The sequence below is a fragment of the Dermacentor albipictus genome, chromosome 5 (assembly GCF_038994185.2).
Source record: "Dermacentor albipictus isolate Rhodes 1998 colony chromosome 5, USDA_Dalb.pri_finalv2, whole genome shotgun sequence".
NCBI classification, from domain to species: domain Eukaryota; kingdom Metazoa; phylum Arthropoda; class Arachnida; order Ixodida; family Ixodidae; genus Dermacentor; species Dermacentor albipictus.
In genome coordinates, this window is record NC_091825.1 from 73,234,762 (window position 1) to 73,248,656 (window position 13,895).

General features: G+C 47.9%; 1 protein-coding gene across 2 annotated transcripts in view; it reads left to right on the top strand.

Moving 5' to 3' along the window:
• The window catches only part of LOC135899727 (glutamate receptor ionotropic, kainate 2-like), a 244,053-nt gene that overhangs the window by 174,818 nt on the left and 55,340 nt on the right, over window positions 1-13,895 (top strand). For both annotated transcript variants that reach the window (XM_070538452.1, XM_065429051.2), the window contains exon 6: window positions 12,999-13,184. In XM_070538452.1, the coding sequence (XP_070394553.1) occupies window positions 12,999-13,184 (186 nt within the window). The remainder of the gene's footprint in view (window positions 1-12,998; window positions 13,185-13,895) is intronic.

Here is a 13,895-nt window from a genome sequence, read left to right on the forward strand (position 1 = left end):
CTGTTCTATAACCTTCTTCCGCTGCCAGTGCGACAGCAATTTCCTCTGCCTCGGTTATGTTAGCCACCTCGGCCGTGAGTCCTGTGATTAATTCTCCTTGATTATTTACTACTACCGCTGCCGCGTTGTTTTTGTGTGCGTGTGAGTATAGGGACGCATCGGTATAGACCGTATTGTCCCGATGTCCCATCGTCTTTTCGTAAAACTCTGCCCTAGCCTGTCTCCTACTCGCATGGAGGTTTGGGTCCATGTTGCGGGGGATAGGTTGTATGCGTAGGTTCTTTCTTAGTGGGTCAGGTATTGTGGCCCTGCTACTTTGTGATTTTTCTACTTCCCGACCTAGCTTTGTCAGGAGCGCCCTTCCCGTCGTTGTATTGCTGAGTCTTCGTACTTGTGCGTTGAGCTGGCATTCCCTTAGTTCTTCAAAAGTGTTGCTGATTCCAAGTTGCATGAGTTTGTCGTTGGATGTGTTCCTTGGGAGGTGGACAGCTGTTTTATACGCTTTCCGGAGGATGGTCTCCACTTGCTCTTTTTCGGTTTTGGTGATTGCATGGTACGGCAGTGAGTATGTGACCCGGCTGACTATCAGGCTGTTGACCAACCTGAGTGTGTCCTCCTCTTTCATGCCATATCGCTTGTGTGCCACTCTGCTAATCATTCGGCCCACCTGTCCTGCTGCTTTGTTTAGCAGGCAAATTGTGTGGCTGCATTTCCGGCTTCCTTGCAACCACATGCCGAGGATTCTAATCATCTTTTGTTCCGGGATGTTCTGTCCTTCTAGCCTTACTTCGAGCGGGGCATCAGTGGGGTGTCTGCCCACCCTGAGGAGTTCAGATTTCTCCGTGGAGCATCTGAGGCCTCTTTGCTTTGTGTATTCTTCGATGCAGGTGGCAGCTTCTTGTAGTGCGTCTTGTTTGTCCCCTAGTGAGCCTTGAGTAGTCCAGATCGTTATGTCGTCCGCGTACATTGCGTGACTGATTCCTTGGATCTTGCTAAGTTTCTTGGTAAGGTTGACCATCGCTATGTTGAAGAGTACTGGCGAGATTACTGAGCCCTGCGGAGTGCCCTTGCATGGCGTTTGAAAGGCGTCACTCCGTAGGTCTCCTAGGCCTACTGTCGCTGTTCTGTCGGTTAGGAAGCTTCTGATATAGTCATGGACTTTCTTCCCGCAATTAGTGGTGTTAATCCCCTCCATAATGGCGGCGTGGGAGAAGTTGTCAAAGGCTCCCTTAATGTCGATGGCCATGACCACGTTTTCCCCGTGTTTCGGCATTGTCTCGAGTACCTCTTCTTTTAGCTGTAGCAAGATATCTTGGGTAGACAAGTTTGCCCTGAAGCCGAACATGGTGTTGGGGTACCATCCTCCGTCTTCAAGATGCGTTTGGATTCTTCGAGTCACTCTTCTTTCGTACAGCTTGCCTAGGCATGATGTAAGCGAAATTGGTCTGAGATTTTCAATTTGGAGTTTTTTGCCAGGTTTGGGAATCATCACCACTACGGCGTGTATCCACTCCGCTGGTACTTTGCCATCCTCCCATAGTTTGTTGAGGTAGAGGGTGAGCTGATCAATTGCTTCGTCGCTGAGGTTTCGAATTAGCGAGTTTCGGATTTTGTCCGCCCCTGCTGCTGTGTTCTTTGTTGCAGCCCTTACAGCCTCGACGACCTCTTCTCTTGTGATGGGTCGGTCCGTAGTTGAGTTTTCGTCACCCTGGTAGTCGCCTCGGTAGCCTTCTATCGAGATCTTTCCGTAGCATTTTTCCCGTACTGCTTGGAGCAGTTGTTCTTCTGTTCCTTCATACTGGTGGATTAACCTCTGAATGGATTTGCTGCTTTCCGCCTTGCTCTTGCTCGGATCCATGAGTGTTCTGAGGATATGCCATGTTCTGGCTGTGCTTAGGGTGCCATTCAGTGAGGTACTAAACTGCTGCCACCCCTGCCTTGCCAGCTGCGTTGCATACTCCTCTGCTTGTTGAGTTATTTCGGCAATTTTCTTCTTAAGCTTTCTATTTAGCTTCTGACGCTTCCACCGCTTGGTTAGGCCTCGTCGTGCCTCCCATAACCTGAGGAGTCGTTTGTCCACTTCTGGTGCTTGTTCTGTTCGTTCCACTTCTTTTGTGTAGAGATCTCTTATTTGTCTGAGTTGATGGCTCCAATCCTCTGCCGAGGTTATGTCCCCTTTTAGCTGTTTACAGTGGACTCTAAAGGCATCCCAGTCTGTTAGACTTGCCTTGCCAATCTTCCTCCTGGTGATTTCTGCCTCTGTGCTGACCCTGATGATGTAGTGGTCGCTGCCGAGGTTTTCTTGCAAGTTCTCCCATTCGACTTGCTTAGCGCCCCTGACAAAGGTTAAGTCGGGACACGTGTCCACGCTTACGCTATTACCCTGTCTGGTTGGTTGGCTTTCATCTGTGAGTAGCTCGCAGCCTATGTTTTCCGCAGCCGTGCAGATACTGCGCCCTTTCTTGTCTTCGATTCTACTGCCCCACTGCGGACTCTTCGCATTGAAGTCTCCTGCTATTATTAGGGTGTTTTGCCCTGCAAGCTTCTTCGCTTCCGCAAAACGCTTAATGAAGTTTCCTCTGTTTTTAGGTGGGCTATATAGATTGATTACGAAAGTGCTCTTCGCTTTCTTTTTCCGTTTTGGAATCACTTCGGTCACTATATGTTCTAGATGTGTCTCTTCTAGTTCCTTATGTGTTATGGTTGTTATTTTGTTGCTTATTAAAGTCGCTGTTCGTCCATTTTCCTGACACGTATATCCTTTCAGGGTTGGGATGCAATTTGTTTCCTGTAATAGTATTAAATCTGGTGGATTTCCTCTAGTGTTAATGAACTGTTGCAGGAGCCCTTGCTTGCGCTTGTAGCTCCTGCAGTTCCACTGCCAAATCTCTAGTTGGTTTGGTCCTGCCATGTTGATGTATTGGTGTTATTTGTTCCCTGGGATTCTGATCCAAACCTGCGCTCGTTGTAGAGGCGGTCTCTGGCGTCGTTTACTGTTCTCTGTGTAGTTTGATTCTTTACGTAGTTGCGGAAGCTCTGGTCTTGCAGGGCTATCTTTTGATTGAGCTGCTGCATTTGCTGCTGCATTTGCTGCATGAAAGCTTTGAAGTCTTCAATTGAGGTGTTCCCCTCGCTAGTTTGCGTGCTCTCTATATGTTGCTGCGGCGGTGGTGGCGCGCTAACTGGTGAGAAACCTGCCTTTCTCATCTCTTGCATTTCCTGAATTAGGTCGTCTATTCTTTTCCTGAGCTGCCGGGTTTCTTCGCGGCAGAGCTCAAGTTCCTTTTTAAGATTACTGTTTTCGGCACAAAGCCTCTTCTCGTTTTCTGTCTGCATGCTTGTGTTATTGGTTATGTTGTTGTGCGGAGCAAAAAGCGTTTTGGGAGGGCCGGCTCCCCAGCTCACCTTAACTCCGCCGCTTTTCTTCTGCTGATTTGGCTTCGTCGTGGTCTGCTGGCCCGCGCCGCCCAGAGGTGGGTAGGACTCGTCCCTCTCCCGGCTTCGGCCCTGGCCTTGACTGTGGCTGCGCCCTCGGCTGCGGCTCCTGGATTCACTCCGGTAGTCGGTCTGTCGCTCTTGATCTTCATTCCGGAACCAGCGCGGTCGCCTTGCTCCGCTTCTGCTCCTGCTGCGTCCCCGCCGCTGCTGGGCCTGGGGTCCCCATCGTAGTTCGTTTGTCGACTTTAGGCGTTGTTTGCAGTCCTTTGTGCCCGCCGCGTGGGAGCCCCCACACAGCAGACACTTGGGTGTACATTGATGATGTTCTTCCGGATCTTTCTGGCCACATTGCTTGCAAGCTCTGATTCCGGGGGTCGGGCAGACGTCCGACCGGTGACCTTGCTGGCAGCAAATATAGCAAACTTGCCGCGTTGGTCTGTATGGATAACACCACATCTCTCCCCCGTAGTACAAAACTTGCTTGGGGAGGATGGGGCCATCAAAGGTGATAACAGCTGTGCTAGATCGGCCTAGCATTCTCGCCGCTAAAATCTTCACCCCTTGCGTGCGTGTTCGTAAGTTTGTCTTGAGTTCTTCGGCGGGGGTCCCCGGGTCCACCCCGTGAATGACCCCGCGCAGCGTTCCCTCCGGCGCCGCCACGTGCGCGTTGACGTCGTAGCTGTGCTCACCAATCTTCAGTTGCGTGATGCGCCTGACTTGCTGAGCAGCACTTTCGTTGTCTGTACTAATTATGATGATGTTTGAGCCCGTGCGGAGCCGGATGATGAGGTCTTCAGCCCTGCATCCGTGTCCGGTGGCCGCAACCACCGCTCGCGCCACTTGGTGTGTCTGCAGGTTTTTCACTGCCAGTCCCTTCGGCCGGAGGACTACCTTTAAATCATCTCTGGGGAGCGGAGGCAGTCTCCTCCTCGGCGCTCTCTCTCCCTCTCCTTGCTTGGTCACAGCTCGTGCGCCATCTGTGCGCTTCGTCGAGTCAAGGGGATTTTCATTCCCTAGCTTCTTTCCCGCCAAAAGTTCTGCTTGTCCGCTACGTTGTCGTTTTCTTTGCCGCTTGGATATGGCGATCTCCCAATCCGCATCTGTGTCCTTGCCTTGATTCGCTTGTGACATTGGTGTCGCTGGGGTGCTGCCTTTCAGGGCTTGAGTAGTTACCGCTGCTCCGTGGGCGAGGGTCTCCCCGGCGGCGTCGCTGAAATCTTCATCCATAATATCGTGTGTTTCCGCCATGAAACTTGTCGAAACTTGGGGTGGTAGGTGTGCTAGGTTGGGGTTGATGACTCGGGAAATCGCTCCAGGCTCCTCTGCCGCTGGCCGAGGCTGGGAGGGCCGCGGAGCCCCGCTACCGTGTTAGGCCTAATGGGCCTAGCTTCTGCCGGCCACGTAGGGAATCTTCAAGCTCGTGTAAATCCAAAAATAGTGGACCCACCGGCTCGAAAATGGTGTCCTCGTGGTCCGTTCCGCTTCCGGCGTCGGTTCCGACCAAAATTTGGACGGTCCAATTGGGTTAGACGGGTCAAAAATCCCGAAAACTACGGAAGAAGAAGAAGATCGAGGGACCCTGGCTGCTGCTTCACATGATTACTTGAGTGTGGCTGTTGCTGACAGACAACTCATACTCCCAGACCCAAAACGGAAGATAAAAGCTTACACACCACTCTCCAATGTCAGGTTGCCGCGCGAAGAGAACCTGCTGCGAGAAAGACACCTGCTGAGAAAAAAAATCTACCTCACTTTTCAGGGGCCCAGAGCAGCAGCAAGAGCTTCAAAAGCGTGGTTAAAATGGCAACGTTGACGCTTGGGGTACCAGTCCCACTGGTCCTTTGCGAAAAACAGCACGTTACTTTCGCCACACCGTCATCAATACGTCCGTGCTGGCCGGGGCCTCTCCTATATGCTTTCCTTCCTCCATGGGTTCATCGAAGAGGGACAAATGTATGCACATTGCCACGTGCTCAGTGGCCGAAGTGGTTCCAATGGTTGGTTTTGAACGTTGTCCTTTCAGCACAGCAGTCCGATGCGCTACGCATTCGACCATGGGCTACCCAATGACCTAGGTACGCGGGACAATGGAAAATGAACGCTTTTCAGGGCAACGCTTTAGTGAGCTGCGCCCCGCACTGCAGTGGCTGTGTGCCGCTCTTCAACGAATCTCTCGCAAACTTGGGTTGCCGGGAACGTGTCCGCGGGTGTGCGCCAAACGAGTGAACGATTCTCAGCCTTCGCAGGCATCGGCGCGCTGCTCTTCTCGTCTCGGCGGCCACGCACGGACTTCTCGGCAATGCCGCCGGGTGGCGCAGCGTGTCCAGCAAGAAGCGCGAAGGGGGAGCCCTGTTACCGCGGGACGCGTCTCTAAGCGTTCGCACGCGCCGGTACACCATGCATTTCGGATGCCTCGTGCAGGCGTCGCCGCGGCGGCGCTAGATGGCACCGAGTGTCCTTAGAGAAGCGCGATGGAGAAGTCGCGCTGCAGTACGTGCCTCGTATGTACTGGTATCGATGGTGGCGATGCGTTGAGCGGCGATATTCATTCAATGCTCAACGCGTGGCCATCGACAGACATCCTGAGATGGGTTCGGCTGGTCTTTTTTAGAGCGCAGCTCTTTGGCGTCCGTTCCTGGGTTTCGCGTCGGCGTTGTCGTCGGCCTCGTAACCAGCTCCGCCCCCCTTTCATCCCCCCAGCGCTAGCAGCGACCGACTGATACCGCTGGATGCCGCTGACGCCGCTAGAGAGTCAAGATAACGTGACTGCATAGAACACCGTCGCCGCCATGCAGAAAGAGGAGGAAAGGGTCCCCCCCCCCCCCTGGTTCTTAGCGCTGCGGAAGCGAGGGTATCATATTGTTTGTGTCGGCATCGGCGGCGTTGTCCCTGAAACCAACTCCGCAGCTGGGGTTGACTCACTATCGGCGTCAGCGGCATCAGTCAGTCGCTGCTATCTCTTCCCTCCTCCCTTTATCGTGTTGTCCGCTTGCTGCACGCGCTTCTGCCCCCATCGTTTGCCGCTGGGTGTACACGCCGCCCCCCTCCCACCCCTTCCTGCGAGTCTCCGGTTGTCAAAGCGCCGGCTCGAACTTTGAAGTTGGCGAACTGTGCGCCGCAAAGTTGCCCAACGGCTTGCTGGTAGTAGCTGCCTACTTCGCCCCTACCGCACTCACGAAAGACGTCGTGCACTTCCTGCAACTCGCATTAACCGTCCATCGATCCACACCGATGTTAGTAGTGGGGGACTTTAATGTTGACATAAAGACAAACAGCAATTTCCTAACACTTATGCGGGAGAACATCCCGTTCCTCTCGCTCGTAACGCGTCCCACGGCTATGACAACCTCGCGAGGCACTTGTATAGATCTCGTCTTTGAGAATCAAGCATTGGTGTACCAAGTCGAACATCAGTCTATTTCTCCGACCACAAAGCTTCCTTCATGACTGTCAAGAACTGTTAGTGGAGTCTTTGTTAAAGGAATACGTGTGAAAAATAAAAAAAAAAAATTCTGTGATAGCGCATACATGTGTTGCTCGATTTCTTTGCCTCAATCTATCGAAAAGGTGAAACAGCTTATTTGCTGCGCTCAAATTTCGCATTAGGAAGTAACGTAATCGTCGGTAATTTTTTTTTCGTTTTCTTCTGCACTAACCTTCAAGCTTTAACGAGATTGCCTAGCTTCATTGCATCGAACGCTTCTTGTGCTATAGATAATAATCACAAGACCTGCAGCTTTTTCTTGCTTTCTTTTTTGTTCTTTCCATATTCTTCTGGCGTCTTTCTTCTCCTTCATCCTATATATTGCAGAGTAGAATATGGGAAAATCCTTTGGGCGATAACTCTGCTTTTCAGTCAAGAGCTTTTTTTGTTTATTTGTTCATTAAATCAATCTAAAATGAGCTTTATTCACACAACTGAGATTCATATAAGTTACTGAATGTTCAATATTACAGTGTTTTAAACGTTGCTTATTCTATAAAAAGAAGTCTGTCAGAAATCTATTTTCAATATGGTGAAAGCCAGATGTTGTGAAAGCTAATGCGTTCTATAACATTCACTGGGCAGTACTACCCTCGATAATTTACTTACAAGGTGTGCGGCACACGTAAAAACTAACTCTAGAGGTAGGAAACTAACACTGTGAACATACCCTGCCTTGTGGCCTAATGCAATCTCCTGTGTCTTCAAGAACTACATGTGGCAGGAAACAAACCAGGGAGAAAACTATTTTTGCAGTGCATTGACGACTATATGCGCAGTTTGTGTTTCGAAATTAGAACAGATATTTTCTATGCAGCAAGCTTTTGACCGAATTTCACTCTGGTAAAGGGTCAATAAAACAATTGTTTTAACCAGAATTATGCATTCAATGCGAAACGATGCATTCGATATGGAACGTTTCGACTGGGTTTGGTGTTGTGAAAAATTTGTATCTCTCTTTTTTGTATGCATCAGAGTTAGTAGATACCGCGATATGGCAACATTCGCCAATGACGAAGTGAAGTACATTCTCCGTGATCAATGTGTACGGTGTGCGCGTGCTTTTGTTTGAGTATGTGAGGTTCGGCGGTCAGCTCCAGATAGTTTCTGTGGCCGTTCTCTGGTTCGTGCTGTTTCTTCTCACGCCAGTGAAGGAATTGCGGGCGCAATGCAATGTCATGCTCTTACAGCACCATCTGGTCCCACGCTGAGCACGTGCTATTTTAGAATGTCTTGATTTAGGCGATACGGGGGTGGCCCCGCACTTCTTGAGATCAGGCGGGAATGCCATATTGGGGGTCACTGTATATAAAAGCGCCATAGAGGCAGTGATTTCAAAGTAACATTACGGGTTAAAATGAGAGCTGAGAGGTGAAAGTCGATGTTCTCGTGCGTATAACCACATTAGACCTACTCTTAGTTACAGCGACAAAAATGAAAAAAAGTTTGGGCTAAGTCTGGTATTTTCACCTCGCAAAATATTTTATTTAAAATAAAATACATTCTGAGTTTTGCATGCCCGAACGACAATATGACTATGAGGAACGCCATCGGCGGCAACTACGACTTAATTTTCAGCACCTGGGGTTCTTTATTGTGCACACAATGCACGGTACAAGGGCGTTCTTTTATTTCTGTCCCATTGAGATGCTGCCGCCGGGACTGAGATTTGACTGCCCTAGGGCTTAGCAGCGCAAAGTCGCAGCCGGGACAGCACCAGGGGGGGGGGGGGGGGAGATTGTTAATTTGAATTTCGCAACCTTGCTTAGCCCAGCCTAATTTCCGGTGTATTGTGTTAGATAAGTTTCCGGTCCTTCAGCTAAAGTAAATTAGAGATCTTAAACTTTGTTAGGATTGCCCCCTATACATCGTCGACGTTTCACTGCTAATACTTCTACTGTCATGACCACAGCTTATTGGAATAGATTGGGTGCGAGAACAGATTCATTAGAAACGCTGGATTTCTTAATTTGTAGACAGACACGTAAGGACGTGCACGAATGTATATGCTTCTTTGAATCCTGAAAGAATCTAGCGTGGTCGGGGTAAATTTATTGCAGTTATTTGCGATTCACTTAAAATGGACTTGCTGTTCATGCGCGTGATAGCTAATACAGCTGAAGCCGCCTTACAACGAACAAAACAGTTAATAAATATTTGTTCTTTGTGTTCAATGTCCTGGATACATTATAAAATTAATTAAATATGAAAACACCACTAGCAGGAAGCGTGAAGGGATGACGCTGTCGGTATGATTTATTCACTTGAAGCTTGCCCTTCTTTACGTAGAGTTTATGTGTGTTTGAAAATAAATGAGCGCTGCTACTAGGTTATCGGGCACTTTGTTCGTGGAAAAAACTGGACTCATTCGGGAATAAAGGTTGCTATATCATTAACATGATGTTCGCATATGTGTTACAGTATTTCGGGAAAAGGTTTTTCCGGAGGTTAAGAGGTTAAAGACAGCGAAAAAGTTGTATCACGCCTCTCATTGCTCTCCGCTTCGCACTAACTTGCTCAGTTAGTGCAGTTTTACTAGAACTTTAACACATCGCTCTTATCGCCCACATTACGCTCTTTCAGCGTCGTGCTTTCTTATTTAAAACAAGAAAGTAAAAAAACAAACATCTCTCTCTCTTGCATGATGATCAAAATCGGTAACTTGATGGCAGACCAAAGGCTTGCATGCCCGAGTTATTGATGTTTTCCCAGAGCGTGCGATCGTTTTGCCGATAAAAGTTCCGCCGAGCGTGTTTCTGACATCTTTTCCGAAGGTTATCGCGAAATTGTTTTCTGAAAAGAAAAAAAAAACAAGCAGGCCTGCCGGTTAAGGAAAGGTGAACGTTGTGAAGAAGTAAAAATACAGCGAGGAATACAATTATTTTCCCTTACGGATTTGTCTATGTTTTTTTTTTCTAGTTAGGAAGGTGATGGAAGTGTAAAAAATAAAGTCAACCAACAAATGCCAGGCTGTCCGGAACACGGGCGATTTCTTCTTTATGTTTTTCCCCAATCATATTGTTTCTCAAGCTATGTTCCCTCTGAACTTCGGAGCCACAGCCTTTCGTCATAAAACATTATTCTACGAAACTTTCTTCCAGGTAATCGTTATGTTAAGGATGAATACATACGAAACGAAACCCTTCGCGGCTTAACATGAAAGTGCCGAGGATTGAAGGGTGCAGCGCGATGGTAGCGACCAAGGTGCCGTCGCATAACCAACATAAAGAAATGCGATTTCCTTCTCTGCCTTGAAACTGACTTGCTTCGCAGCGTCAAGCGGTTTTGACCCGTACAACAATGCAATCCACTCTCACAATTCGAGACGAAAACAAAGTAATTTCTCGCTTGGTTGCATTTTCCCCATGTGTCTGTCAAAAAATCGATAAGTTCTGTAATTTCTGCAAAACAAAAACAAAAATAAGAAATAATCACTCTTAGCGCCGATTACGTTGCCTCGTTTTATTTTATTCGAGTCTGCCACTCATCGCTCTTATGTGCCCTGATATTAACAGCGTACAATCTAACAGCATATCTGGGGTTCAGAATTGTCATACGGAATAAGACTGAATTCTTCACGTCAACCAAAAAATGCTCATGCCGATGATAAAAACCAAACCTGATACCGCAGTGTTGAAGAGTTACAGATAATGTCTCATATTTTCTCTAACTTGTACAATATATCAACTGTAAATCAAGCAGATTTTTTCATCAAAGGCAGTTGACGAGCGTTGTTCAGCGAGTATGATATTCAATGCGTATTAAAGTTAAAAGCAGTCTTGACACGTCAGAATGCATTACTCACCCCCTATAGTACTTCACAAAGCTAAGGGACAAAGAAATTAAAAAAGAAGATTCGCTTTGAACAAGCAAGCAACGTCGTATGATTTCAAACGCCAAGCAATAAAACCATCACAAGCTGAACTGTATACATCAATTGCACCCCACACTTTGCGGGCAAAATAATGAAGGTGCTGTAGGTTAAAAGGCGCAGAAAGCAAGCCACCATTGTCTAGCAGCACCTTTCCCTTTTTAAATGCCTGGTAGTCTGCCACTAGATTACTTAAGAACAAATATGAATTAGATTTAAGACATGTTTCTTCTTTTAACGTCTTCTACTAAGACCGTACATTCGTTTTCTGCCAAACTTATATAGGTGACTTCTTGCGATCCGACAAATACTTACGGAACGTAACTTCAGAACTGTCAATTCATGTTTTTTTCATTTACCCTAAAAAGATTCATTGTTACCCCTCAAGTTTGATGGGAAAAACACAGTCCACGGAAAGCATATACGCTGCTGAGAACACCTAAGCCAAATTTTGCAGTCAAGCGCTGCACATGGAGCTTGGAAACAGATCGCAGAGTCACTTTTTCACAAACACTTTTGTGAGCCCTTCTCCTCACCGCCACAAAACCCCGTATATCATCATCATCGCCTCACCCGTTCTGAAACTGCCGGCGGCTTCCATGTGTCATTAGCAAGATTTCCACACACGGCTGCTATCCGGTGATAGATGACATCAGCCAGGAATGGTTTATGGCATATATTTATCGACGCAGTTCAATAAACAAGCTGAAGTGAAAACCTGCGTTTCGAATATGAATAAGGGGTGCTATAACGTAAATCTATTTCAATATGTTTTTGTTCCAATTTCCTGACGTCAAATGTGCGTAACCACCGACGCGAGCACCGGGCGGTTACCCACAGGGTTGTCTGAACAGACCAATAAAACGCTCTCCTCGTTCATAGGAGGTCACTTTTGTTTGCTTGAAAAACGAATAACATTGTCTACATGAGAGGCTTGTCTTATCTAATTGGCTGGCAAGAGGCGAGGAGCACGCTCAAGTGGAAAGGGATTCGATAGGGCCGGACCACTGCACTGAAAGTTGATAACCGGATGAAGAAGGTGGTGCCGGCATCTGCGATTGGTCCGCTTTCCCTTACTTAGCTTGCGGTGGCTGGTTGAAAATCACGGCGGCTTGCAATGGAAGCTTAAGAATGACGCTAAAACGTATCATCAGCAAAGAAGAGTTGACATAATGTGGTCGTAAACGTGCCGAAAGTGCTCAACAACCTTACACGGCTACGCAAGAAGATTTATTATACGCAAATGAACGAGTGATCAACGGCAGGTGTCCGTACCCAGCGCCTGAGCGATCGGCTGCAGCCATCTCTTATTCCTTTCGGAACGGCGCAGCCTGCGGCTATTCAGAGGAAAATTCAGTTTTGTTCGGCATATTAATGCATCTTTGGTGCGTACACGTCCCTTTGACGCAGTGAGTTTTTGTGGTTTTGTGACGTCGCGCGCAGGCAGGTGAAGTGGGTGCAAACCGAAAACTTCTGACCAATAGCCGAGCTCTAATGGCGAAAGACGTCAAATCGAAAATCCTTCTTTTTTCTTTTTTTTAAAGTCAAATCGTGCATGATCAGTGTATACACGTCATATCAGATGGGGAGCTCTCGCGGTTTTTGTGACGTCGCCTGACAGACAGGTGAAGTGGGGGTGGTCCAGAAAAGTTTTTGAGCAATCGCGGAGGGCTGATTGCAGAATTGGAATAGGAAAGTTTGGAAGCGGGGAACACCACGATGAGGCTCAATGGTGATCTTTTATTGCCGATAAATCCGCTTCTTCTGAACGCATTGAATTTCTGTGGCAAATTTCTTCTGAAATAGTATATTTTAACGTTAACTCAATTTGTCGTGAAATATTTAGCGCGCACAGTTGACAAGGGCACAGGGAAAGGGGGACACTATTAAATATTTCACTATGAATTCAAACCAACTCGCTCAACTATCAGCTCTGATGCAGTCAATTTCTCGACTTCAATAAAAGGGGTATCGAGCCCCTTTGAGGATTGACATTTCATATGTTACAAGTGAGCTGTAAGGCCTGTATTGTGTGCCAATCCAATCTGTGTTTTTATTGCGGTATCTGCTGTCTATCACCCAGCGATTATAGCTGGTCATGTCTGCTCTCCAGTTCAGACGTTTCTTTTCTATGGAGGGCAGTATGGTCACAGGGGATGCGTTGCCACATAATCCCTGTTTGCCTCCTTTGTGCCTTACCCACAGGACCTGCACGCGGTCGACCTGCGGTCCTTCCACAGTTCGCGCTGCAACGTGACCGGCTTTCGCATGGTGACCACGGCAGAGTTGCCTCCGCTCTTGGCGCAGCGTGAGCCGAAGCCCATAAGCGGCGTCGAAGACTCGTTGGAGCTGCTGTCGCCAAGAGCGAGGCAGATCTTCTCTAGCGTAAAGGTGGGTGACATATTCCCGGTACGGTCTGCCAGGAGAAACGTTGATTTCTTTCAAGAAAAAAATGAAGCAAGATAACAGACGCGTTTCGTAGCGCGACAATGCAGCATACCGTGCTTAAATGTCAGGCAGTCACGCTTCGTTTCAACGTCTATTTTTGTCAAAACAGTTATTTGGGGCCCTGTAACATAAAACTATTCCAATATGTTTTTTTTTATTCCAATCTCTTGACGTCAAATTTGCGTAACCACCGACGCAAGCATCGGGCGGTGACTCGCAGGGTTGTCTGAACAGACCAATCAAACACTCTCCTCGTATAGAGGAGGTCACTTTTCTTTCCTTTAAAAACCATCGCATCGTTTACACTGAGCGGCTTGTCTTATGTAATTGGCTGACAAGAGGCGAAGAGCACTCTCAAGTGGAGAGGAATTCGACGGGGCCGAGCCAGTGCACTGAAAATTGATAGCAGGATGAAGAGGGTGGTGCCGCCGTCTTGGATTGGTCGGCTTTCTCTTACTTAGCTTGCGGTGGCTCGTCGAAAATCGCGGAGGCATGCAACGGAAGGTCAAGACTGCCTCTAAAACGGATCCTCAGCAAAAAAGAGTTGGCAGAGTGAGGTTGTAAACGTGCCAGAAGTGCTCGAAAACTTAACACTGTCGCTCAAAAAGTTTTATTGCACACAAATAAACTCAAGCTCTCCGGCAGGTGCGAGTA